Source organism: Brassica napus, chromosome A9, assembly GCF_020379485.1.
Source record: "Brassica napus cultivar Da-Ae chromosome A9, Da-Ae, whole genome shotgun sequence".
Classification (NCBI taxonomy): domain Eukaryota; kingdom Viridiplantae; phylum Streptophyta; class Magnoliopsida; order Brassicales; family Brassicaceae; genus Brassica; species Brassica napus.
In genome coordinates this window covers 3,054,568-3,080,781 of record NC_063442.1, presented here as the reverse complement: position 1 = coordinate 3,080,781, position 26,214 = coordinate 3,054,568, and the positions used below count along the sequence as shown (strand labels likewise).

At 43.0% G+C, this 26,214-nt stretch overlaps 6 protein-coding genes across 9 annotated transcripts; 2 read left to right on the top strand and 4 right to left on the bottom strand.

Annotated features, from left to right (window-relative positions):
* Positions 1–25: 25 nt before the first annotated feature.
* LOC125575429 (meiosis-specific protein ASY2-like) lies at positions 26–4,408 on the top strand. Its single transcript, XM_048740199.1, has 4 exons — positions 26–2,025; positions 2,091–2,225; positions 2,305–3,176; positions 3,248–4,408. Exons 1-4 carry the CDS (start codon positions 1,065–1,067, stop codon positions 4,406–4,408), a joined length of 3,129 nt encoding a protein of 1,042 aa, XP_048596156.1. The 5' UTR covers positions 26–1,064.
* Positions 4,409–13,638: 9,230 nt separating this feature from the next.
* On the bottom strand, positions 13,639–16,515 carry LOC125577699 (probable nucleolar protein 5-1). Its single transcript, XM_048739353.1, has 8 exons — positions 16,364–16,515; positions 15,792–15,891; positions 15,669–15,710; positions 15,403–15,582; positions 14,957–15,322; positions 14,389–14,886; positions 14,180–14,314; positions 13,639–14,097 (listed from the first exon to the last, which is right to left on the bottom strand). Exons 2-8 carry the CDS (start codon positions 15,867–15,869, stop codon positions 13,789–13,791), a joined length of 1,608 nt encoding a protein of 535 aa, XP_048595310.1. The 5' UTR covers positions 15,870–15,891; positions 16,364–16,515; the 3' UTR covers positions 13,639–13,788.
* A 664-nt stretch (positions 16,516–17,179) lies between these two features.
* Positions 17,180–18,332, bottom strand: LOC125577703 (late embryogenesis abundant protein 47-like). Its single transcript, XM_048739360.1, has 3 exons — positions 18,076–18,332; positions 17,725–18,003; positions 17,180–17,455 (listed from the first exon to the last, which is right to left on the bottom strand). Exons 1-3 carry the CDS (start codon positions 18,211–18,213, stop codon positions 17,297–17,299), a joined length of 576 nt encoding a protein of 191 aa, XP_048595317.1. The 5' UTR covers positions 18,214–18,332; the 3' UTR covers positions 17,180–17,296.
* Positions 18,333–18,446: 114 nt separating this feature from the next.
* LOC125577702 (pre-rRNA-processing protein TSR2 homolog) lies at positions 18,447–19,906 on the top strand. 2 transcript variants are annotated; one of them, XM_048739358.1, is made up of 5 exons: positions 18,447–18,599; positions 18,722–18,934; positions 19,047–19,138; positions 19,225–19,332; positions 19,553–19,906. In XM_048739358.1, exons 2-5 carry the CDS (start codon positions 18,739–18,741, stop codon positions 19,781–19,783), a joined length of 627 nt encoding a protein of 208 aa, XP_048595315.1. In that variant the 5' UTR covers positions 18,447–18,599; positions 18,722–18,738; the 3' UTR covers positions 19,784–19,906. The 2 variants fall into 2 exon arrangements, with proteins under 2 accessions (XP_048595315.1, XP_048595316.1); XM_048739359.1 differs by having other exon boundaries at positions 18,461–18,599; positions 18,728–18,934.
* Positions 19,907–20,039: 133 nt separating this feature from the next.
* On the bottom strand, positions 20,040–22,247 carry LOC125577700 (bifunctional L-3-cyanoalanine synthase/cysteine synthase D2-like). Its single transcript, XM_048739354.1, has 10 exons — positions 22,117–22,247; positions 21,909–21,969; positions 21,629–21,796; positions 21,247–21,510; positions 21,024–21,161; positions 20,885–20,936; positions 20,726–20,805; positions 20,578–20,637; positions 20,413–20,493; positions 20,040–20,326 (listed from the first exon to the last, which is right to left on the bottom strand). Exons 1-10 carry the CDS (start codon positions 22,230–22,232, stop codon positions 20,237–20,239), a joined length of 1,110 nt encoding a protein of 369 aa, XP_048595311.1. The 5' UTR covers positions 22,233–22,247; the 3' UTR covers positions 20,040–20,236.
* Positions 22,248–23,323: 1,076 nt separating this feature from the next.
* LOC125577701 (bifunctional cystathionine gamma-lyase/cysteine synthase) lies at positions 23,324–25,952 on the bottom strand. 3 transcript variants are annotated; one of them, XM_048739357.1, is made up of 10 exons: positions 25,816–25,952; positions 25,411–25,470; positions 25,149–25,316; positions 24,715–24,978; positions 24,487–24,624; positions 24,356–24,407; positions 24,060–24,139; positions 23,928–23,987; positions 23,757–23,837; positions 23,324–23,637 (listed from the first exon to the last, which is right to left on the bottom strand). In XM_048739357.1, the coding sequence occupies exons 2-10, from the start codon at positions 25,447–25,449 to the stop codon at positions 23,548–23,550; spliced, it is 972 nt and encodes a 323-aa protein (XP_048595314.1). In that variant the 5' UTR covers positions 25,450–25,470; positions 25,816–25,952; the 3' UTR covers positions 23,324–23,547. The 3 variants fall into 3 exon arrangements, with proteins under 3 accessions (XP_048595314.1, XP_048595313.1, XP_048595312.1); XM_048739356.1 differs by having other exon boundaries at positions 25,740–25,934; XM_048739355.1 differs by lacking the exon at positions 25,816–25,952 and adding an exon at positions 25,578–25,725.
* Positions 25,953–26,214: the final 262 nt, after the last annotated feature.

The window sequence follows — 26,214 nt, the reverse complement described above, 5'->3', positions numbered from 1 at the left end:
AGGATTCGGTTGATTAGAACGAAGAACTTAGAAAATGGGGTGACTAAAGACGTTTTTATCAGAATCAAAACAATGAGTTACAAGACTGATCAAAGGTAAGGAGACAAGATCAGAGGTTTAAACGACAAGATCAAAGAGATGATTAGGAAACCCTAAATCTAGCCGCTTAGTGTGTGATTTGTCCAAGAGTCCTCACTCTCGTTGTCTCCTCCTCCTCTCTTATAGTACCCTCGCGCGTGATGCCCTAATCGCGCCTATCCTTTGGGCCTTGTCGCCCAAAGGCCGAGTATGTGGGCCTCGATACTATTTCGTCCGAGCCGAGTATAGCTGATCGGCTCAGCTGACCGGCTTAAAATACTCTAGGGTCGAGCTGACGTTTCTAGCCGCTAAGCCGACTAAGCTCGATCGACCTTGTCGGGCTAGGGCCTGTTATATGATGGGCCTTGTGGAGGGATGTAATCCATCTCCTACAATAAGTCCCCCCCCAGTTCACTTGTGAGCGGCTTGTCGGTCTCAGTGAATTTGTGGGTCGGGTTCGTTCATATAATAGGACCTAATGTTGACGATGGCTCGTTTTATCGGTGTGTGGTTTTAGTCGCGTACCGCATCTGGTCGCTCCGTGTTGTGTCTTCTCACGATGCGTTATGCTTTACTCGGGAGGTAAACTCCTCGAATGAAGAGCCCAAGCGGTCTTTGGATGGTTAACTCTGTTGAGTTGGTTCGGGCCAGAACCGGAGATTAATTTTGGTCCGGTTTCTTGATTGAAAGCCGGTTTGGGCGAGAAACCGAACCGTCGCGAGTAGGTTTTTGGGCATTTAGGCGGCCTTTGAAGCCCATTTAGGCCTTTGTAGACCTAATGATGACGCTTCGAAGGGTGCGCCTCGTTTTTGCTATAAATAGGCGTCTCTCCTTCGCTTTCGTCATTCTTCTCTGCAAGCTCAGGTACTCCACTTTCTCTAACTTCTCTCTACTTTTATTTTCTCTCTCTAGATAAGCCTTCCGTAGCGTAGGGTTTTTTTGCTAGTGGTCTAGCTAGTTTAGTCGTTCCCCCGAGTAGAAAGGATATGGCTCCAGGGAATCGGCTATCGCGCGAAGAAAAAGGGAAAGACATAGCTACCTCGCCAAGCCCGGCTAGGGATGCAGACGGGAGTCCGTTGGAGGATTTCGACATAATCCATCGTGATGCTCTGCGGGATACGGAGAATATGAGCCTTTCCCAGCGTCTTCTGGTCGCTGACGCCCACAGACAATTTCGCGAAGAAGCCGAAGAAAACGTTGTGAACGAGGATAGGGAGGCGAGTGGTTCTGAAGCGCCTAGCCTTGTCGTAAGGCCTAGGAGACGGGCTCATCGAAGGGGTCGCATCGACCAGTCAGACCGTCTTCCCGCCCCGAGAAGTGTTCCGTTCGACGAAGTAGACTGCCGTCCTGTGATTTATCACCCTGGCGGGATTTTCGAAGAACTACCTTCGCTGCCTCCCGAAGCGTTACGCGACCCGCGAGTTCAATCATGGGGAAACGTTTTCGGTTCCTGCTCTTCCCACGAGACCGTGAAGAGATTGCTGAGAGAGTGTGGTGGCGCCGGAGTCACCTTCATTATTCCTTCGGCTGAACAGCGGCCGTGGTCGCCACCGGTTGGTTACCAATGCGTGTATGAATCCTACTTCAAGGATCAGACGAAGCTCTGGTTCCCAATCCCCAGACTAATCACGTCTTACGCGTTTCGTCGGGATATCGCCATTTCCCAGCTGCTGAACGGGTCGCTGCGCATAGCCGTCATGTTGATGGTTATGGCCGCGGAGATGGATGTTTCGATGAGCGTGAGAGTATTTGAGGAGCTAACTTTTACGAAGGCGGAGCCTAACGGGATCTTCTCGGTAAAGATGAGAGCGAGTTACAACGTTTTGACCGGTCATCCCAACAAGACGCAGGATTGGCAACGCGCATATTTCTTCGTTAAGTCCGACGAGCATGCCTTCGAGGAGCCGCCGGGGGACGATTATCGCGTTTTATGGAATCAGCAACTTGGTAGAGATTTGTCTGTTTACTCGTATTCTGATCGACGGTTCTGATGTTCCCTTTTTCTTTCGCAGTTCGTCATCCCAATACGATCGCCTATCCCGAGAAGTTCTTTGAAACCGCTCAACTGATCGCGACGCACAGTCATCTCAGGTGGCCGGATCTTAGTCGGGAGTGGATACGTCGACAACAAGCTAGGATCGCCAGAGGTAAAGTGGCTGTTTACATTAGAGAGATGCTCTTGAATCTTTCTGTAGTCTTCGTATCTGATTTCTCTTTCTTATATAGTTGATTGGGAATCGAGACTTCCTTGTGTACTCGGTCCCCGCCGATCACGTCTTTCCCTATTTACTCGGAAGCAGCAGAAACTTCTTAACCAAGCTAGAAAAATGGAGGGAGTTCCCGACTTGAGTGCTTTGTTAAAAGGGAAACTTCAAATGCTCTCGACGACACCGTCTTCTGCCGGCGCCTCGGAGGCCAGGCCTGTTCCCGTAGACGGAGATGCGAACTCCGAGCCGCCAGCTCAGAGTTCCCCAAAGAAGAAAACCAACAAGGTCAACAAGGCCAAAGCCAAGGACGGGAGTGTCCCTTTGGAAGTGGCGCCATCTTCTGCCAATGTCACTGAAGCCGCGGCTAAGAAGAAGAAGAAAAAAGGGAGCAAGAAAAGGTCTCGCGAGGAGGCTTCTGTTGAGGCTAGGGAAACCTCAGCTGCCGCAAGGGATGATGATGCGGAAAAAGACGATCCAGCCGGTTCTACTCGGGGATCGCCTGAGGAGCGTCCCAAGAAGAAATCGAAGAAGAAAGCCGCGGAAGACGATGGGACTTCAGCTCCCGAGATTCCTTCCAGAAGTGGAGAAACGGCTACCGAAGTCGGAGATGGATCTCGGGGTGAATCTCCGTCGAGTAAGGGAGCCCCTTCGTCTTCTGCGAGGGAGACCGGTGCGGGAAGCGGAGGTTCGCTTCCGCGGAAGACGGGAGGAGGAGTTCGCTTTCCGGACCGCGTAGAGTTCCTTTACGATGAGGCGACTCCGTTGGTCCTGAATCCACTTCGGTGTGCTGAACTGACTCGCCAGATCCGTGGTGGGACCAAGGAGTTGCCGCCGGTCGAGGACTTATACTTCAAAAAGGAGTATATTGACGCGGCTATGGCGGGCAGACGGGTAAACTCGCTTTTCTCCTATTTCCCTTTTTCTTCCCTAAAATTTTTCTAAGTTTTTAATGCTTCACGCAGAGCGACGGGAGCGTGAATTACCTCGTGGAGAAGTACGATAGCACCCTGAAGCAGACGATGGTCCAGCTGGGCGCCTCGGATAAACTCGCACGGACAAGATTGAGCGTAATCGAGAGGTTACGCGCTGAGAACAAAAAGGCCGGCGACAAAGCGGCCAAAGAGAAAGAGGTCCTCCGAGTTAAATTTGAGGAGTTGGAGGACAAGCTGAAGTCTGACCGTCTTGCGAAGAAGGACGCTCTCCGCGAGAAAACCCGCTTAGAGCGATTGGTCGCTTCCCTCGAGAAGGAGAAGGCTGAACTCGAGGAAGAGAGGGACGCTGTCGTCGGGACGCTGGTCAAAGAGAGGCAACGTCTGAGGGATTCTAGGGTTCAGGAGGTCACCCGTGAGAGGATCAAGGTCCAGACGGCTATGGCGGACAAGTCTACTCGCTGTATAGGTAAAGTGAAGGGCTATCTGGATCGCGTCATGGCGCGAGAGAAGGCCAAGAACCTGTACGGGCAGGCTTCAGGAACCAAAAAGTGCCTCGAGATGATTAGAGATAGCGGGGTGGCGATTCCGCCGAGTATGATTAACATCTTCTCGGAGCAGGAGAAGATGTATGAAGCTGAAGTCGCCAATCTTTACCTCGAGCCGTTCTCTGATGATGACTTTGCTCTCTCTCCTCTCAACCTTCCTTCTCGATTTGTGAATGAAGAGCTTATGGGGGTACTTGACCCGTATGGATCTAATGTTGGTCTGATTGGCCACGAGTCTGCCTCCCAGTTGATCACTTCCCGCGAGGCGACTGAAGATCCGATCGATGAGCCGATGGTTGACATTACTTCTGCTTTATCGGAGCGTACCGTCGTTCCCGAAGGAAATACCGTCGAGGAGCGCCTTGACGGGAGCGAACCCGAGGAGACCGGGGACGCGATTCAAACAGACACGGGGGATGTAGCCGCTGAAGATCCGGTCTTAGTTTCTTCATCTGAGGAGCGAGAAGGGGACGAAGTGGGCGAGGAGGAGACCAGGTCATCGCCGGCGCTTGCTGAAGAGGTGGACCCGATCCTGCCAGTTTCCGACCCTCCTGCTCCGGTTGAAGGCCTTGGTGATCAAGTCGTTGAACGGGAAACGACCGAAGCGCTCGACCCGAGTAGAGACGACCAAGATGTTGTGGTCTGATCTTGTTGTATGTTATATTTAGGATGCTTTCATCGGTGGTCTTGATAGACCTTGTTGTTGTACTTTTTAAAACTCTTTCCATTTTGTGTTACTTGTCAGTATTTGCAACTCTTAAGCATTTTCATTAATCTGTTGTGTTTTGAAACATAAGATTTTCATATCCTTAATTGTTGCAAATAGACAAGTGATGAACCGGTAGTTGGTTTTACTCGGCTATCATCATGTTTCGATTTGGAGTTGTCCAAAAGTCGATAACAAAGAATTGAGTATGAGAGTGAAAGGTCCTTCCGTCCGTTTCCTCAGTGACAATTAAGCAATCGGGTAGCTAAGCCGTTACTCGTTAGTCGAGAAAAGGCAGAGATTCACTCTTGTTTAGTCGGTTCAATGCTTGGGCATAGGTGAACCGTGACTGTTAAGGTCCTGGAGCCAAGTGTCTGATCAGGACATAGCTGCGAGAAAGGGAGCGTGAGTGTCCGCGTATCCTCTGCTGGAGGCACGGGAATCATGATGTGAAAGTCATTGTTTGTTCAATTGAGACCTAGGCAAGGTTTCGACTTTGGTTTTGTTACAGCTGGACCTGTTAAGGCTGCCTACGTACCTCGGTGGAGGATCAAGCCATTGGTAGTTCGTTTTTCCCGAGTAAAAGTGACTGTTGATGGCGCATTTACTCGGTCGAGTAGAAGTGACCACGGGGGTGCATCTACTCTGTTTTTTTTGTTACAGCTGGACCTGTTAAGGCTGCCTACGTACCTCGGTTGAGGATCAAGCCATTCGTAGTTCGTTTTTCTCCCGAGTAAAAGTGACTGTTGATGGCGCATTTACTCGGTCGAGTAGAAGTGACCACGGGGGTGCATCTACTCGGTTTTTTTTTTTTTTTTTTTTTTTTTTTTTTTTTTTTTTTTAGGGTGATACTTCTACGAGTAGAAACGTCGAAGATGCATTGAGTTCCATGATCGCGGGACTTCTTCTCCGCGCGAGGTTTGGAGTCGGTATACGCCAGGTTTAACAACTTTGATGATTTTGTATGGTCCTTCCCACCTGGCGCCGAGTTTACCGGCGTTAAGCTCTTTAGTGTTTTCAAACACTTTGCGCATGACGAGATCACCGAGTTCTAAAGGTCGGGCTCGGACCTTTTTGTTATAGTAGCTCTCAATCTGATGTTGGTAATTCTGGATGCGCAGTAGGGCTTGATCTCTCCGTTCTTCTATCTCATCGAGGGCGTCGAGTAGCATCTCCTTGTTTAGCTCGACGTATTGAGGCATTTTGGAACGTCTGAGGCTTGAAACGTTAACTTCTGCAGGAGCCATGGCTTCAACACCGTAAGCGAGAGAGAAGGGTGTCGATTTAGTCGATCCTCGTGGAGTCGTGCGATGGCTCCATAGGACTCCGTCGAGTTCGTCAGCCCAGTGACCTTTTTTGAGGTCTAGACGCTTTTTAATGCCGTCGATGATGAGTTTGTTGGAGGATTCGGCTTGGCCATTACCCTGCGGGTAACGTGGAGTGGATGGGCTTAGCCGAATGTTCCACTTGCTACAGAATTCCTTAAAGTTGCCTGACATGAACTGTGACCCGTTGTCGGTGACGATCTCGTAGGGCAGTCCGTGGCGGCAAATAATGTTTTTCCAGACGAAGCCGCGGACTTCTTTGTCTGTAACTTGAGCGTATGCTTCAGCTTCGATCCATTTGGTGAAGTAGTCGGTGAGGACGAGGATGAAGCGTCTTTGGCGGGAGCAGGGGAGTGGTCCTATGATGTCCATCGCCCATCGCATGAACGGGTAGGGAGCGGTGGTTGTTCGCAACAGTTCGGTTGGACAATGGATGCTGGGTGCGTGCCGTTGGCACTTGTCGCAGCTTCTCGCATAAGACTCGCAATCCGCGTTCATTGTTGGCCAGAAGAAACCTAAGCTCCTTACTTTTATTGCTAACGCACGTCCGCCCGAGTGATTTCCACCGGCGCCTTCATGCGTTTCCGCCATAACCCTTGCTGTCTCGTCGCCATGGATGCATTTTAAGAGCACCTTACTCGCAGTCCATCTATGCAGTTCATCATCGAGAACGACGTAATGGGCGCTGCGGGTTTTTAGCCGGCGAGCCGCCCATTTTTCTGCTGGGAGTTCCCCTTTTGAGAGGTAGTCGATGAATTCATTTCTCCAGTCAGGGCCAAACCCATCGTCGTCTGGAGTGGCGGGTTCAGCGACTTGGGCGATGAGGGTTTGATCGGTTAGGACGTCGATGCTTGGTTTCTCGATACGATGTATCGGGATGGTTCTCTTCACTTGATCACGAAGCTTGCTGCCAAGGGCGGCGAGGGCATCGGCGCAGACGTTCTCGCCTCTCGGAACTTTGATGAGTTCGAAAAATTCGAACTCTGCCGCCAGGCTTTGCACTATTCTAAGATAGGCGTCCATTCGATCGTTGCGGGCGTCGTAGTCGCCACTGAACTGACTGGCGACTAACTGGGAGTCACAGTAAGCGCTTAGACGTTTAGCTTTGACGGCTTTTGCTAAGCGGAGTCCTGCGATGAGAGATTCGTATTCCGCCTCGTTGTTTGAAGCGGGAAAGCCAAAGCTGAAAGACTGTCGGATCAGCTCGCCGGTCGGGGATTGCAATTGGACTCCAGCGCCTGCTCCTTTGTTAGTTGACGAGCCATCGACGTGCAAAGTCCAGTTTGAGCTTGGGAGTGTGAGATCTTGCTCTAATTCTGGGGCCAGTTCGACCAAGAAGTCGGCAAGGACCTGGGATTTTGCCGCCGTGCGATTCTTGTAGATGATATCGAGCTCGCCGAGTTCGATGGCCCACTTCGTGAGTCTGCCAGATCTGTTAGTGTTCTGGAGTATCGTTCGGAGAGGCTGATCGGTCAGTACTTCCACGGAGTGCGACTGGAAATACGGTCGTAGTTTTCTCGCTGCTTCAACAACTGCTAAAGCCATCTTTTCCAGAGTTGGATACCGCGTCTCCGGTCCTGTCATGCGTCGGCTTGTATAGAAGATGGGCTTTTGCTCGCCGCGGTCTTCTTTTATCAGAACACTGCTGACTGCAGCCTGTGATACTGCGACATAGAGAGACAGAACGTCGCCGACGTCAGGCTTAGCGAGTACTGGGGGTGTAGTCAGATACTGTTTGAGTTGAGTGAATGCTTCCTCGCATCTTTCGTCCCAAATGAACTTCTTATTTCCTCGCAAGAGATCATAGAATGGGAGGCACTTGTCAGTGGATCTGGAGATGAATCGATTTAGAGCGGCTATGCGGCCCGTGAGTCGCTGCACTTCCCTGCTGTTCTTCGGACTTGGGAGGTTTAGAACCGCAGAGATTTGCTTTGGGTTCGCCTCGATTCCTCGCTGTGTGACAATGTAACCAAGGAACTCGCCGGAAGAAACCCCGAACGTGCACTTCGCTGGGTTTAGCTTCATGCCGTACTTGTTGAGGGTCTCGAAGCATTCTTGTAGGTGGCGGAGATGATCGGTTGCATGGAGCGACTTAACCAGCATATCGTCGATGTACACTTCCATGGTGGTGCCCAGCTTATCTGCGAACATCTTGTTGACAAGCCTCTGGTAGGTTGCTCCGGCGTTCTTCAGGCCGAATGGCATGACCTTGTAGCAATAGGTTCCCCTATCTGTGATGAAGGCCGTCTTCTCGCGATCGTCCGGGTGCATCATTATCTGGTTGTATCCGGAAAAGGCGTCCATGAAGGTGAGCATCTCGTTCCCAGCCGTGGACTCGACTAGACGGTCGATGCTGGGAAGAGGGTAGCTATCCTTTGGACAGGCTTTATTCAGGTCGGTGAAGTCGACGCAGACGCGCCACTTACCATTTTTCTTTTTGACGACTACCGGGTTTGCCAACCACTCAGGGTAGCGGACTTCAGCAATCGAACCCGCGCCAAGTAGCCTGTCGACTTCTTCGTTTACTGCCTTAGACCTATCAGGGCCGAGCTTGCGTCTCTTCTGTCGGATAGGCTTGAACGTTGGGTCGACGTTTAGTTCGTGAGTGGTTATACTCGGGTCGATGCCTTTCATGTCTGTCATAGACCAGGCGAACGTGGACACGTTCTGTCTGAGGAAATCCAGGATTGACTGCTGCATCTCATCGGAGAGGTATGCTCCAACTCTGACGGTTCGACTCTGGTCGACGTCGTCGACGGGTAACTCGAGGACTTCGCTTTCCTGAGAGTGGACTTTTGGGGTTGGAGGGGACACTGAGTTCACGGGTAGCGACGCTCGTTGGAGTTTGACCGTGGCGACTAGGAGATCCCTAGCGGCCTTTTGGTCCCCACGCAATGTTTTTATCTTCCCGTCCGTGCCCGGAAACTTGACGCATTGATGGTAGGTGGAAGGGACAGCTTGCATAGAGTGTAACCAAGGAGTACCGAGTATAGCGTGATACGGAGCTTTTGTGCTAACGACGGCGAATTTGACCGTTCGAGTAACGCCGCATGCGCGCACCGGGAGACGGATCGTTCCCAATATGGTTTCGGATGACCCGTTGAATCCTGTTAGCGTTCTGGAGGATGCTTTTATATCGTCGAGGTCGACTCCCATCTTCTGCAGAGTTCCTCGGAAGATGAGGTCAACGGAACTCCCGGTGTCAATAAGGATCTTGGTGACATCATACTCTCCAATTCCAAGGACGACGAGGAGGGGATCATTATGGGGCGCGTGAACACCTTCAGCGTCATCTGATGAGAAGGTTATTGGAGGATGACTTGACGGTTTACTCGGCCACTTCTGAGACGTCGCGACTTGTCGGCGATAATCTTTCACGGAACGGACTGAGTCGCCGCTAGGGGAACCCCCCATGATGACGTTCAAAGACTGCCCCGTTTGTACTCGCTTGGAGTTCAGTAAGGCGCGGAGGTCTTTTGGTACGCTAGTATCAGGAGGTGGGAGTTGAGGTTGACCTTTAGCTCGCTCCAACTGTCGTCGTAAGTCTGTGGGTTTTGACTTGTTAAGCTTCACGCGGAGATCGCTTACTCCGGCATTGAGTTTGTCTCGGAGGTCGCCAATTGGCCCTTCGTTATTGTTGCCATCGTTTGTCGAGATGCGCCGAGACTTCCGTGCATCGAGCGTCGTCCGGAGATCTCTGCGTGTGGTATCGCTTACGTTTTCCGGCGCGAGGCGCCGTTTAAGGCTATCTCTCAGGTCTCCGGGTACAGGCGAATCGTCGTTGTCTTCGTCGGACGACAAGGACTGCTGAGAGAGTATAACCTCAATGCGCCTGCGGTTAGCCGGATGCTCTTCGTCGGCTGAGGAGTCTCCCCCGCCGTTATCCCGTGGGGTTTCTTCCTCGTCGTCTCGTTGCGGAGTATCGTTTTGTCGACCTCTGCCAGTGGCTTTGCGCTGGGCTCTTCGTTCTTTGTTCTTGCTCCAGCTCTTACCGTTCTTTGGTTTGGCTTTCAATGGCTCAAACTTAAACTCGCCGCTTGCAAGGGACGAGAGGTAATGCGCGTAGAGGGATTTGCATTCTGAGGTATCGTGTCCTTTAACGTCGTGATACTTGCAATGCTTGGTGAGGTCGACGGTCCGGGAAGGTCCTGCTGCTGATCCGACTCCAGCTGCGGGTTGGGTGGTGCAAACAGAATCGACTTTTTTGTCGGATGACTCGAGTTCTCTTACCCACTTGTTCCACCCCTCCCCGCGAACTACGAGAGTGGAGATTGGTGTGTTATTCTCGTTCACGACATACATGTAACCATCCTTGGGACCGTTTTTGTCGTTTGGAGCGTGCTGGCGCGGTTCTTGTCGCGCATTTGCGTTCTTAGCCGCTGGAGCCTTGGGTGCGCTCATCTTGCTGAGGATTGCGTTGGTGTCCTCCTCCATTCGGATGAAGTTATCGGAGCGTGCGATAGCGTCTTGGAGCGACTTGGTTGGATTCTGGTACAGGTCTTCTCGGAACTTGGAGTGGACCCACAGGGTGTTGCGCAATGCATCGATAGCGATTCCGTCTGGGATCTCAATTTTTGACACTACGGCTTTGAATTTCTCCATGTAGTCGCGCAAGCTCTGATCCTTTTTCTGATTGAGGTTCCATAGGCTGGACGCAGTGGCGCTGCGCTTTGTGAACATGATGTATGTCTTGAGAAAAGCTGCTGATAGGTCGCGAAAACATCCGATTGAGTTCTCCTCCAACTGGGAGAACCAAGTCAGGGCTTGCTCGTGAAGAGTCTCGACGAACAGCTGGCAGTAACCTGCGTCCTTTTCGTCGTCGGGGAGACGAGCTCGCGCCATCGCGATGTTAAAAGCGGTCATATGTTCTACCGGGTCTCCGCCGGGCTTGTACTCAGGTAGGCGCAGCTTTTCTATCTTTCCGAGTTGGACGCTAGTTAGCGCGCGAGTAAAAGGAGTGCGCGAGGTTGCGGCGAGTACGCTCTCTATTTGCGGAGCTGCGCTGGTTACATGGTGGATCTTCTCTCCCATTTGTTGAAGGCTGAGTTTGAGCTCGGCGAGCTCGCGTATTGTCGTGAGATCTGAGCCTACTGGGGGAGCGTCTGCGAGAAAGGCTTCGTTAGGCTCCGAGTCGTCAGAGATATGGTCGACTCCGGCTGCCGTAGGATTTGTGTTGAAGAGGCGGCGGCGTGTTAGCTGGGGACGGCTAGTTTGTCCCTCAGGGGCTGTGAGCGCCGCGACCAAAGCAGCGAGTTGGTCGTTGGTTGTCTTTTGGACTTCGTCTTGGCGGGCGAGTCGAGCCATGACGGAGCTCATGAATTCTGAGGTGATGGGCGGCGCGGCCGCAGGCGTAGGCGTCGGTTCCTCGCCTGGGGCGCCGAAGGCGGCGTCGTCTTGAGCCATGTAGATCTAGAACGTTGCTTTAGTCAGCCCCACGGTGGGCGCCAATTGTTTGTACAGGATTCGGTTGATTAGAACGAAGAACTTAGAAAATGGGGTGACTAAAGACGTTTTTATCAGAATCAAAACAATGAGTTACAAGACTGATCAAAGGTAAGGAGACAAGATCAGAGGTTTAAACGACAAGATCAAAGAGATGATTAGGAAACCCTAAATCTAGCCGCTTAGTGTGTGATTTGTCCAAGAGTCCTCACTCTCGTTGCCTCCTCCTCCTCTCTTATAGTACCCTCGCGCGTGATGCCCTAATCGCGCCTATCCTTTGGGCCTTGTCGCCCAAAGGCCGAGTATGTGGGCCTCGATACTATTTCGTCCGAGCCGAGTATAGCTGATCGGCTCAGCTGACCGGCTTAAAATACTCTAGGGTCGAGCTGACGTTTCTAGCCGCTAAGCCGACTAAGCTCGATCGACCTTGTCGGGCTAGGGCCTGTTATATGATGGGCCTTGTGGAGGGATGTAATCCATCTCCTACAAGCCTGAGGAGATTCTTGAGCGATTCGAAGGAAATAGAGAGTCTCTCTCTCTCTCACGAAATAGAAAAAAGAAATCTAAAGGAATCAGAGCACAAAATTACGTACGCGACTGTGAAGATTTTTATACGAATCAAAATTTCAAATGAGAGAGAGAGAGAGACGTGTACGGTCCTGCTTTGAGCAGCTAGAGAGAGAGAGAGAGAGAGAGAGAGAGAGAGAGAATATAAAGAGAGATCATTGGTCCGCAATTATTGAGTCATTATTTTTACTGTCAAAGAAAAACATATTATAATCAGACCAAGATTCAATCTACGTGAGGATAACATAAAATGGTCTTAATCCAATCATACAACACTCCAAAATCTGTCCACGTCGTAGAAATGGTCTTTTAAAACGTTAAAATATATATTTTCGTTAATATTGGATTTTCATTCCAAGTTTATACAGTTGTTCAATATTTGACGTGCAAATTAGTGCCAAGCAAGAAAGATGATTTATAAATTATAACGTAGGCAAAAATAAGGATATATTAACATACTTAGTTGCAAATTATTGCCAAACAAATTGTTTTAATTATCATGGTTATCATACACAAATGAATTGACTCTTCCAATATTTGAAGGTCATGTGGTTGACAAAAAAAAAAGGTCATGTGAAATTTATGTAAGAAAAATATATGATGTCAAATAAAACAGGGGCAAATTAATAAAATATAAAGTATTCAGTTCTTTTCGGAATTAAAGATCATGAAAATGCATCATCTACACATTCAAATAGACCATCATATTTCTGATTTTACCTATTGATGATAATCTCAGTCTTTCTGTAGTTATACTTATAACTAGGTGTTTTGCCCGCGATGCAGGCTTAAACATTTTCATAATTTTTGAAAAGTTCTTTATACACTATATTCATTATATTAAAATAAATTTTAAAATAATTTAATATCATATTTTTAATTATATAATTAAAAAAAATATTTGATTAATATTTAATTATGTAATTTATGTTTTTAACTTTTTACTAAAATATTTTTTCAGATAACAATATAATATAAATATATATAAAAATTATATTTTTTAATTATATTTTTTCGATTTTGGATAATTCAATATTTTTTATAATTACAAATTTTATTTGATTAATATTTAGTTATATAATTCATGTTTTTAACTTTTTACTAAAAGATTTTTTCAGATAACAATACAATATATACATAAATTATTTCTTTTTTAATTTATATTTTCAGATTTTGGATAATTCTTACTATTATTAATTTTAATCAATTAAATTAAAATTTTGTTTTTATTTTTTAATTTAGTTATATATTTTATTTGATTAATATTTAGTTATACAATTCATGTTTTTAACTTTTTACTAAAAGAATTTTTCAGATAACAATACAATATATACAAAAATTATCTCTTTTTTAAATTATATTTTTAGATTTTAGATAATTCTTATTATTATTAATTTTAATCAATTATCTAATCAAATAAATTAAAATTTCGTTTTATTTTTTAATTTAGTTATACATTTTATTCATTAAGGGTATAAATGTTATTAACCACTCCAACTTTTAACGTGAGAGCTCGATTCCGAAAATTTACTTCGCAAATAATAGTATAGATATGTCCACAATGATGCATAATATAACTATTTAAAACTTGTTGAGGGAAAATAAAAACTAAAAAGGCCACATATACATACTACGTTGTACTGTGTAGATGATGAGTATGATTTTATGAACCCTTCTACCCTCAATTTTGATTCATGTTGGGAACAAAGTTTTGACACATATTGGTAGTTGGGGTCGATGGTGTTCTCACTTGGTCCATGCGAAAACATGTTGAAACTAGGTATACAAACCTAACTCCATGGCATGTCTAACCTATTTTTATTAAACCTTGTTAGATACTTTAATAAAATTCATTAGAAATGCAAGTTTCTGGCAAAATGACTAAGCCTTACAAATAGATGATCAGTTCTTAAAAGTTTTCAAATAACACCTACGGCAGAAACAAAAAGACAATAAACGCACTCAAAAAAAAAAATTAAACTCTCTTCAAGCCTCACTCTTCTTTTTCTTCTTATCCTTCTTCTCTTTCTTCTTGGCAGGCATCTCAGTTTCTTCTTCCTCATGCTTTCTCTTCTTCTTCTTCTTTGAAGGCTCCTCGGTTATAGCCTCTTCGGTCTCAGGCTCTACTTCGGCCTTCTTCTTCTTTGACTTCTTCTTAGACGGCTCCTCAGTCTTGGCTTCTTCTTCCTCCTCTGCATCAGCCTTCTTCTTCTTCTTTTTATCCTTCTTCTCTTTGACACTCTCCTCAGCTTTGGACGTTTGTCCAATAAGAGAATCCGCAGCAGTGTTGTAAGTCTGCAACCAAAAGCACAATCCAACTCAGCTTCACATCCATAGCTTCAGACATTTACATAAACAAAGTTTAAATCAATCTGACCTTAGCAGGAGTGATCAGACCACCAGATCCACTCTTCTTATCCTTGTCATAAACCTCAACCTTTGGCTTGCCTTTAGCTGAGCCAGAGAGACGTCCTAGATCTTTCCCTTCAAGACTTCTCAACCTCGCTTCAAGCTGTGTCCAAAAAACAACATGGTCAATAAGGTTGTTCAGATTGAGATGACAGAAGAAAACTATTGAAGCCTTACCTTCAAACGGTTCTCAACTCCCATACTGTTGTCCTCACCATCACCAAGCGCATCACAACGGATAGCAAGCGCAGCTTTCGCAGCCAGCGACCGCGAGATTTTACCCTTGTGCTTAGGCGCAGCCTGACCAACCACAGACGCATGGTAGATCAAACCATACTTAGGAGTGGCGTGTTTGGTCTTAAGCGCTCTGAACAAAGCCTTCTCAGCTCCAAGAATCTGAATAGTGCTCCCAGGCTGCTTCGAGAGGTTCAACAAACTCCCACCGTGAGAGATTAACCGAGCACCAACAAGCTCACCAACAAGACTAGTCAGGTTCGGAGCAATAGTGTTCATCCTGCTCTTCAAGTAGTCATAAAGCTGAGCTCTGTACTCAGCAAGAGACAGAACCTGATCACAAAGCTCCCTGATGTGCATCAAATCAAGGTCACTGACTTCAGTTCCCATGGAGATCACAGCAGCCTCTTTCAGCTCAGCTTCAACTTCATCAGCCAGTATCTGCCATAAGTGTTAAAAGGCTTAGGATTCATGAAACACCAAAAATAATAAACAAAAGGCTTAAACCAACCTCAGAGAAGTCTAGCTTTGCTGCATTGATTCTGTTTCCCATCAGCTTCACAGACTTGGCGTAGAGGATGTTGTCGCTTATGATCTTGGCGAGCTCGGGGAAATGCCAGCCGTACCATTCACGGACCCTCATAGCGTAAGTGTTGAGCTCCTTGTCAAGGTCATCAAGCAGACCAATCGCTTGGATGATCATGGTATCAACCTTGTCGGAGCTGAACTTAAGCTTGTATCTCGCGAGGCTGTGAGACAGCCCCAAGCTCATCGGAGCCAAGTCTTGGTCTCCCAATCCGGAGATGAGTTCGGTGAGCTGGCTTCTCACTCCTCTTAACAACTCCATGACAGCATTGTTGTGGACACAGTCTATTTTCTATAGAAGTGAGAGCAAATTCGTAAGAAACACAACTCATAAGTCATAACAATGAAAATATACAAATAGAATACACTAACCAGTTTCTCCTTGATGATGTTTCCGAGCTTGGAGTCAGCAACGGCTAAGGTTTCACCTTCGCAGTTGGCTTTCAGAAACTTGCGGAGACCCTTGCTGGGAGTTCCTTCAAGGAGCTTGGCGACGGCTTCAAGAGCTTCGGAGGTGTTGTCAAACTTGTCAAAAGCCTTGAGCTTTACCATCTGTAACCAACAACACCAAAGCGTTAGTTACTACTACACAGAAGATAAAGCCAAAAGAACTATATAGCCAAAAACAGATGAATCACCTTTCGGGCAGACTCTGCAGAGGAGAACACATTACCCAAATCCTACAAAACACGAATAGTTTTAGATAAACAAAGACGGTATAACAAAAAAAAAAGAAACTTGAGAAGGTGAAGATGGGTAACCTCAACGTTAGAGAGCTTTCCTTCATCTAATACTTTAAAAACGGCGAAACCAGCTGGCGTCTCAAACAATAGAAGCATTGTCGCAAGCTGAAGTCAACACCTGATGATTATAAGATTGAAAGCAAACAATCTAATTAGCTAGACGTACACTTATAACTTACATTTTCGGAACTAGAGCTAATGAGCCAATAAGTAACAACTTTTAAAGATAAAACTCTTTTAATCCCTTTTCTTAGTTTACATATTATAAACTTAATGAACAGGAAAAAAACAAGATAAGACAGAACACGAGTTCAGTTAGAGCTACAAAAAAAATGGTTTGCGAGCTAAAGCTAATTAGCTAGTAAGAAAAAAAAAATTAAAGGAGAAAGTCTTTTGATCCATTTTCTTAGTTTACATGTTATAATCTGAAAAATACAGGAACAGCAAGAGAAAGAGACAGAACACGAGTTAAGACCGAGGCTGTGTTTCAAAATCTCTAAAACAGCAAACCATGACCCTAGAACTATACTAAGACCAAGACCAATAACTTGAAGCCATGTAGTACATACAGGGTGAGAAAGATTCAATACCTGGGAGGGTTTAGGAACAGCGGAGAGACAGCGAATGAGAGAGAGAGAAAGTAGGAGCCGCGAGTTAACTAGGGTTTAAGATGTTCTTATAGTGGATGAAGAAAGGGTATGAGTTACTCGGTACGCTGCGTTTTAATGCCAAGTGCCGTTTTTATTTTTGTAACCTAGGGTTTTTATAAAATCCAGCCTTTTTGGGCTCAAACTCGGCCCATTAAGTGGAATCCTGTCGAATTAGTTGATCCGGGAAAGTAATAGAACAAAATAAATTAGTTTAAGAATGAAAAGGCAGGCCCATTTTTATTTTGTTAAAGATTACAGTTTATATAAGTCAAGTCAGGATGAAAACTTTTTTTTTCTTTTTAACTCAACAATGTTTCTTTGGTTCCAAGTTCGATTCTTATCTTAAGTCTCAAGATTTGACATGGTCTACCAGGGATCAATCAAGAAACAGGTCTGGATGTTAGGGTGGTTCTTTAATTGCTACTTTAGGAGCATTTTGCACTTGTGGATGTTGCAGTTCTGGTTTTAAAGGGACACAACAACTCAAAGTTACATTGTTTTTAAAACATCTAAGAACTTGCCTACATGTTTTTGTGTGTGACTATTATTATTACTTGTTTGTTTCAAAGAGTTATATTGTTGTGTTCTGTAATTCTGTTTGTAATGCGAGTTACATTTTGTAATAAGATCTGAATTTAAAGCTTAAGAAAGTTTAATCTTCAACCATTGTAACTTATGCACTTCATTCTGATCTTCTTGGATACTTGTTGGCATTAATGTGGCTTACTTCTAGTTCAGCTAGGTACAATTAAAAAGAAGTTTCAAAATCTTATATTATTATACACATCAACATATATACAAATAAGCTAGTTTACATACTTGACAACTCGATACCATTAGTCACGTGAGTCTCAAGAAAGAAAAGAATGGGTATCACTTGGCTTGATTAATCCGAGCAGCTGCAGCTACAGAGGCGGCCACGCCGGTTGGGTAAGTAGTGAGGTGAGGATCGTTCCTCATCTCTGCACCTGTCACCCCCTCTGCGTCTTTCCTCGTGGCGGGTTTGTCTGATGGTAACTTGCTTCTTGCTCCCTTTCAAAACCATTATCATTGTGCCGCCCATAAAAGGACAAACATGGTTAGAGCTCGGACACAAACTGTAGATACTGTACACAATCTATCAAGACATTGGCAAGATTAGTTCTAAGATTTACGAGACCATAAATATTTTTCTGTTAATCTTAATAATTTTTTTTTTGATAATTTGGGGATATATAATTACTTTTTAACATTTGTAGCCAAGATAAACGTTTCATCCCGTTGTACCGGTCATGAACATTAGATTCTAGTGTTTTACTCACAGTGAGAACAACGGCGAGCGTAGTCTTGTCGTCCTCCGAGTTAGCTCTAGCATTGAGAGTGGCAGCAGATTGAGCCGAAGCGGCAACACCACCGGGCATGATGTTGGTCCTTCCCGTGGCTCTAACCTCAGCCGCTTGTATCGCGGCTGCATCACTCCACTCTACCGGTTTATTCCCTGCTGTGAGAACCGCCGCCTCTAGAGCCTCTCCTATCGTTATGGTTCCTTCCGAAGCCGGAGGATTTGCTACAATCTTTTTCTCGTTTACTTCTCCCTCCGCCTACAAAGTTAAGGTTCTATGTAACATGTTGAAATGTAACACGTATTATAATTCATCGGATAATGTATTGACCTGTCCACCGGAGGCATCGGCGACAACACCCTTCTCTTTGTCCTCCGCCGCTTCACTGCTTTTCTCCGTCGCCGGAATCTTCTCCGCCTCATGTTTTACGTCGTAAGTGATAGGTTTCTCAAGCTGTTCTACGTTCATTTCTTCTTCCTCTATGAGGTCAAACCTAAATTCTCTCTGTTCCTTGTATACCACGCAACACGAATATGTAATGTTTAAAACTTTATATAGTTTTACACGAACTATTCAATTCTGTGATCCTTTTACACAATCAGAACAAAGGGTTCTCCTTGACTTCCTCTCAATTTTTCCCTCCCAACAAGCCAATAAAAAACTGACACGTGTACAGTTTAACAACACTTGGTTCGGTTTAGCCTAAACCGACAATATGCTATTGCCATTCGAACCCGTTAATAACTAGGGTTTCTAAAGGTTCCAGCTTGACGAGAAACAATCACTTCATTTACTCCGCCGTAACGTCGCCGATCACAACCTGCTTTGCTCACCGTCTCGCCGGCGTTTAACAGGTGTTTCTTTTAATTCTCTCTCTATTACATAAAGTTTCCACCTTTACTTGTCTCGTTGAATCTGTTGTCTGAATTTGGAATTTGTTAGCTCAGTAGTTTTTTTTTTTTATTTGATCAAATAGAGAAAGAGGAAGGAGAAATGGATTCAAGACCTAGCGGACCAGTGGTGTTGACGGCGGAGGAGAAGGCCGTTCTGAACGAAGGAATTGGTTTGATACTTTCACGGTGGACAGCCATGAGAGCCGCCGTCGATAACGGCTGGGGCGGCCGAGACTCTCATCTGAAAGCGGAACGCACCGTTTCGAATGTTCTCGATTACTTCATCCGTTTAAAAGGTTTCATCTTTATAGCTTTTTCCATAAAAAGTTTCGATTTTTATATGAGTTTTGCTGTTAAAGATGATAGCTTTCTGATTACTTCACTCTTGTGTGTTCATCTTTCTTGAAGATCCAACGATGGGCTTTGATGGGTTAGCTGATATTCTAGAGAATGGTCTTAATGAGCTTAACACTCTGGCTGATGATGGAAGCCTTGAGGAGGTATAGATTGTTTTTTTTTTTGGATCTTGATGTTAGTTTCTTGTTACTGATGGTGTTTTTTTTTTCTTCTGTGTTGCTACTGATAGGTGACAGAGACGTTGCTAGATTTGTATTATGAATGTCTCGAAGGTAACTACCAAAGGGTTGAGAAGCTGAGGGTGACTAGTTCTCAGACTAGTGCAAAAGTTGTCAAGGTTTGTAACTGTATTTTCTCAGACATTCTCTTCTAGATATTGGCTGTAGTGAAGACACGCTTGAGATTCATTTTATATTCCATTGATGTCCTGATGTCTGTGTGATTTCATTAGTTATAGACGTTTGATGATTGTGAGAGTATTTGATAATGTTATATATTGGTAGTTTGGTTAAGATCATTTTCGAGGTTAAGAAATGAGGCTTTCTTGGGTATTGCAGGTTTCAAACGGTAACGATGAGGATGAGGATGAGGATGATGAGGAGAGCGATGATGAAGATGATGATGATGAGGATACAGAGATGAGCAATGATCAAAGCACAGACATGATGGTGGATGCAGCTGAGAACTGCTCAAACGGGAGACCAGAAGCCATGCCGGTTGATGAACCAAAAGCTGATGATGGCTGGACGGTTGTTCCAAGTAGAAAAAACAAGGGCAAGAGGAATTAAACAGTTTCAATGGTGTTATGTAATGTTAACAGTTTTGGCTTGTTTTGTTTCTAAACTGAAATACATATAATATATTGTTACTTTCTAAACAAAATCACAAGGTTGTGTCATTGTTTTCACATACTGATTTGCTTTAAGATTCTCATCCACTTGGAAGATTTTTCCTCTCTAGGTTCATTGTTGAAGACACTAGAGAAGGTCACTTTATGAGTAACCAATCCATCTCAAATCTTGAAAGCAACAGTTTCTTTCACAATTTGGTATCAAAACGTTGTACCTTCTTTCGTGCTATTTATTCTGTTTTATTGGTGTTCATTTATAGGATGAAGATAAACATAAAGTATGCACATGAATATGCAACTTTATAGATTTTACAAATGATCAGGAATAATCAGACTGTAATCTTGGTACAAACATCTTGTATCACAACCAAACCGAGTCACAGATGGCCACTCATTCAACCGGCAAATTCTCTGCTTCAAATCTAACAGAATCAAACAGTTTGGTTGATAAATAACGTTCTCCTCCACTTGGAAAAAGCACCTGCAAAAACCAGACAAGAACCGCAACATTAAATAATCTAAACTCAAACATTTATGTTTAGTCAGAGACAAAAAAAAAATATTTACCGCAATGAGTTTGCCTGCGTTTTCTGGCCGCTTTGCAACCTTCAACGCAGCAGCTGCTGCTGCTCCAGAGGATATTCCCACCTGCCAGATTATCACACTGATCACATTAAACTCCTATGTTTCATAGTTTTATACACTTAGAAAAAAAGGTTAAACCAGTTGTACCAGCAATCCTTCTTTAAGAGCAAGAAGCTTGGCTGTTTCAATAGCTTCCTCACCAGTCACCTGAATCAACAAAAAAAAAGAGATTGCAAGTCTCAGAAACATTGTTTCAAGATTCAAGAAAGTGTGTAGATAAATCTTGGCTACTTACTTGAATGATTTCATCAACAATGCTTAAATCCAAATTGGCTGGGATGATACCAGCACCAATCCCTTGTATCAAATGTCGACCTGGTTCAAATGCATTATGATTAGAAATGCAAAATCTCTTGGGAAATGAAGACAAAGGAAACAATGTTTCTTGACTCACCTGGTTCTCCTCCACTGAGTACTGGACTCTCTGTAGGTTCCACAGCAATAACCTGTTGCTCAAGAATGTAACAAAAAGTTATATATACTTTTCTTGAAAACCCTAGTATTTAGACTTAGTTTTCAAGAAGTTTTTGCACCTTAATGTCTTTATTCATCTCCTTGAGAAACCTCCCTACTCCAGTAACCGTTCCACCAGTTCCAACACCAGCAATGAAAATATCTACTTTCCCTGCTGAGTCTCTCCATATCTCCGGACCAGTGGTTTGGTAATGAATCTGCAAGAAACAAATCATTAGAGTCAAAAGAAAGAGAGTACTCAAACAACATGGACTTTTTTGATGTATGATATTATATAAAAACCTCAGGGTTTGCAAGATTTTCAAACTGTTGTGGAACAAAACCACCAGGAGTTTTGTTTAGCATCTCTTCAGTTTTCTCCAACAGTCCTTTAATGCCTATGCTCATGTCTGTGAGATGGAGCTCTGCACCTAATGCTTTTAGAATGATTCTCCTCTCTAAGCTCATCGTTGACGGCATCAGGAGAGTTACTTTATAGCCTCTTGCTGCTCCTATGCAGGCTAAACCGATCCCAGTGTTACCAGCCGTTGGCTCTATCAACGTACTCTAAACCAAGAACAAACAATGAAACTATATTAATGAAAATATTGAGAGAGAGAGAGAGAGAGAGAGAGAGAGAGAGAGAGGTTATATTATATTGTTTTTAAGTTGTTTTGTATTAAACCTCTCCAGGCTTAATCAAGCCTTTGTCTTCTGCATCTTTAATCATACTATAAGCGATTCTGTCTTTGACGCTAGAGCAAGGCTGCATCATCTCAAGCTTAGCAGCTATACGGGCTACGCAACCGTCAACAATTCTGTTCAGATACACCATTGGTGTGTAACCAATCAACTGTACAAAATGGAAAGAAACACACAGAAAATGCTTTTAGACATGTTCTTTATTGCAAGAAAGCAGATTGATTCAGAGGAAGAAAAACAAAACAAAACTAGAGAGTTATTACTTCAGTGACATCTTTTTTGATCATGCAACCATCTTCCATGTTGGTCCCTCTTTGATTTGACCTGAGATTCAAAGAAGAAGACACACAATCCCCAAAATACTTAAACTTCTATGTTCTCTAAACATACTAAAAGTAGCAGGAACAGCGCACAGCTACTTCATGTTTCAATGGATTAAACGAAAAACAACCCAAAAATAAAGTGTCATACCTTAAGAAAGAAAAGGAAGTCAACCCTTTTATAGTTTGAAGGATATAATCAGTGATGAAGAGAAAATCAGCCGATGATTCTCTAAATCCACACCAGACACTATATATTATAGACATATTATATAGTATGGAGTAGTTGTACAATCAATATAATTATTAATTATGTGTATATAATATGGTTAAATGATTTGTTAGTATACGTCACATGTGACCTGTGGTGCACACTGCACGATGTGAATGAAGTATTAAGACGAGTTTGGCATGCATAATTTTGAGTGATAAAATAATAACGTCCAAAAGTCTTAACAGTCAACATGTGTTTGTTTAATGTCAAGATAATATCTCACACTATTATTTAAAACTTTATTGGCATTATGGTCTTACTAATACTAATAAAATAAGTTAAATAACTATAAGCAATACTAATCCAGATTGGATTCTAATCAACTCGGATAATAAAAAATAAATTGTCAACTATACCAGCTATAAGCAATCACATAGTCACACATCTACACAATATTAACTACACAAACTATATGGTTAACGTAAAATGTGTGATATAATTATATTTTATTGCTAGAAAAGTGGACCAAATATTTGGAATTCAACAAGATCAATCTGAACCAAATAAAAATGGATTATAGTCAATTTAACCAATTAAAATCAACAAAAAAAAGACATTTTCTATTTGAAAGGGGTCAGTTTTCTGTTTGAAAGTGGCCGAGTTTAGGCTAGATTATCGAATTATAATGTCCAATCTATTTTTCCAACAACGACCAAATATAGTTATGATGTTAAGTACATAACGCGTGGTTACATGTATGTTATTTTAAATATATAATTCATGTAATTATTGATACCAATATGTGTGACTGAACTGTGATGATTTATTACTACTATAAATCTGTAACAATTTTTTTAAAAAAAATTCTTAGCTCAAGATGTGCATATTCTTTTCGTTTGATAAGATTTATGCGATACCAGATGAAGCTACTTAGAGCATGCGCAGTAGAAATTTTAAGGAGAGGATCACACGTTTTACGAAAAAAAAAATATTAAAAAAAGTAAAAGAACTCGGTTCGTCTCGTCTCTCTTAAAGTTCATCACTGTAGCGAGGGTCCACGACACGTGACGGCCTGAGATTGGTCAATTTTTTTTTCTTTTTTTTTTAAAATCAGAAAAAAAGAAAAAAATTTAATAATAAAAAATTAAGAAGATGAACCCCAAAGGGAAGTTCACTGATGCTCTCGCTCTTAGGTAGATTAGGATCATCTTTAAACAGTTTTAGACCGGGGGACTACAGTAATGAAGAACAACTATAATGATTCATCATCTAATACTATTACAGATTTTACAATGATCTGAAACAATCAAACCGTAATCTCGTTACCAACATCTCTCACCAAACCAAACCAAATCACACATTTGGCAATCAATCGATCGACAAATGCTCTGCTTCATATCTGACCGACTCGAACAGTTCTGTTGATAAATAACGCTCTCCTCCACTGGGAAAAATCACCTGCAAACAAATCGATAACCGGGATAGTTAACTCGGTTCAATTTCTGTTAAATCCAGTTTATTAAATGGGCCCTTTAAACTTTGGGCCCATATGGTTGAGGGCCGACAGTTTTGCTTACCACAATAAGTTTGCCTGCGTTTTCTGGCCGTTTAGCAACCTTTAATGCAGCGGCTGCTGCAGCCCCTGACGATATTCCCACCTACAAAATAATTAATCATTGCGTTTAATCATAAACTCCGGTTTGTTGTCAATCTCCGGTTTATACTGACAAACGTTAAACCAATAGTACCAATAATCCTTCTTTAAGAGCAAGAAGCTTGGCTGTTTCAATAGCTTCTTCACTTGTCACCTGAATACAAAAAAATTGCAATTCTCAAAATATTGTTTCATGATTTAGAAGTAGATAACCTCTTCTACTTACCTGAATGACTTCATCAACAATGCTTAAATCCAAATTGGTTGGAATGACACCAGGACCAATCCCCTGGATCAAATGTGGACCTACAAATTACGAAACCAATTCGTATTATTATGTAAGAGATAATCAAGAACTCGAACTTCTAAGTCTCCAAAATTGAAGTAGCTAATATCTATAAATTATTCTGTCTTTAAATATTAATAAATATATATGTATTGATCATTTAGCTTTCATTTTATAATTTTTTTTAAAATTCCTAGAATCTCAGGGCTGGCAGTTATGTTTTCTTGTTTCCTCACCTGGTTCTCCTCCGCTAAGTACTGCACTTTCTGTAGGTTCCACCACACAAACCTATTGTTCAAGAATGTAACAAAGTTAACAAACTGTTTTTACAGTTGTTTCCATTAGATTTAGTAGTGTTTTTTTGTACCTTAATGTTTTTGTTCATCTTCTTAAGAAACCTCCCAGTTCCACTAACCGTTCCACCAGTGCCAGCCCCAGCTACCAAAATATCTACTTCCCCTGCTGAATCTCTCCATATCTCTGGACCCGTTGTTCTGTAATGAATCTGCAAGAAAACAATATTTGGATTCTCAAAACAGAAAGAGATAAAACAAAGAGATTTGAAAGAAGAGAGGATGATATTGTATATAAGAACCTCAGGGTTCTCAGGATTTAGAAACTGGTGTGGTATGTAACCACCAGGAGTTTTGCTTAATATCTCTTCAGCTTTCTCCAACATTCCTTTAATGCCTATGTTCATATCTGTAAGATGAAGCTCTGCACCTAATGCTCTCAAAATGATTCTCCTCTCTAAGCTCATCGTTGAAGGCATCAAAAGTATCACTCTGTAGCCTCTTGCAGCTCCTATGCTGGCTAAACCAATCCCAGTATTACCGCCGGTTGCCTCAATCAATGTACTCTAGAAAATGGAGAGATTATAATGGTTATTTTGACCATACTTTGTAACCACAAGTGTTTAAGTACAGGAGAGCGTGTGAGTAAATTGTACAAAACAAGAAAAGAAATAAGATTAATAGTGTTTATATATATTTTTTTTTGAATAATAAATTAATAGTGTCTATATTAAACCTTTCCGGGAGTAATCAATCCTTTGTCTTCTGCATCTTTGATCATACTATAAGCGATTCTGTCTTTTATGCTAGAGCAAGGCTCCATCATCTCAAGCTTGGCAGCAATACGTGCGACGCAACCGTCAACAATTTTATTTAGGTACACCATTGGTGTGTTACCAATCAACTGCACAAAATGCAAAAACATATACATAGCTGTTTAAATATATTCTTTATTCAAAGAAACAAGAATGATATAGAAGAAACTAGAGACTATTTACTTCAGTGACATCGTTCTTGATCATGTACCGGTCTTCCATCCTGGTCTGTCTTGAGAACTCCTGCAAGAATTGTAAAAATGTCTAAGCGTAAAGCAGAGTAAGTATTGTGTCAAAACTATAAGTTCCAACTTGGAACCCCAAAAGTAGATGAGAGACAAAGAAACTACATAGAGAGACGTTATTTCTTGAGTAACAAAGAACATAACAAGCTCTGAGCTCTTTAAAAGCAACGATGAACATTGAAAACCAGATAATTTGATACCAAATATCAAGAAAATGGAAGTGAGATGTGACTAGTGTGCCTAAAACAAATCAAACATAGCACTTACAGAGCAGAACTAAATGATGCTTTTATGGGTAACGGATAAACCAGAAAGAAGCAAGAAATGTGTAAACAGGTGGAACCTTTCAAAGTTCTAACGAATGTATCAATGAAAGATGAGACAAAAGACCGCTAAGTCTAAGACCACATACATACATATATATAATATATGTAGATTAGTATTGAGTGGTTGTACAATGGAATAGTATTATCTTATGTATGGTTTAAAACTTTGATAATGAAGGGAGAAAAAAAACACAATCAAGTCTCAATCTAAATAATTATTTGAGAAAATTGTTTTTTTAGAGCAAAAAAATGGTAACTATGTCCCTTTATAATAATCTATACTACTTTATGTCCCATTAGACTATTTTTTTTTCAAAATGGCAGTAATGCCCTTAAAATTGTATTTTTTTATTTCTTTTTCGTTTTTTTTTATTATTTTGTTCCTTTTTCGTTTTTTTATTTTTTTAAAAAAAAAA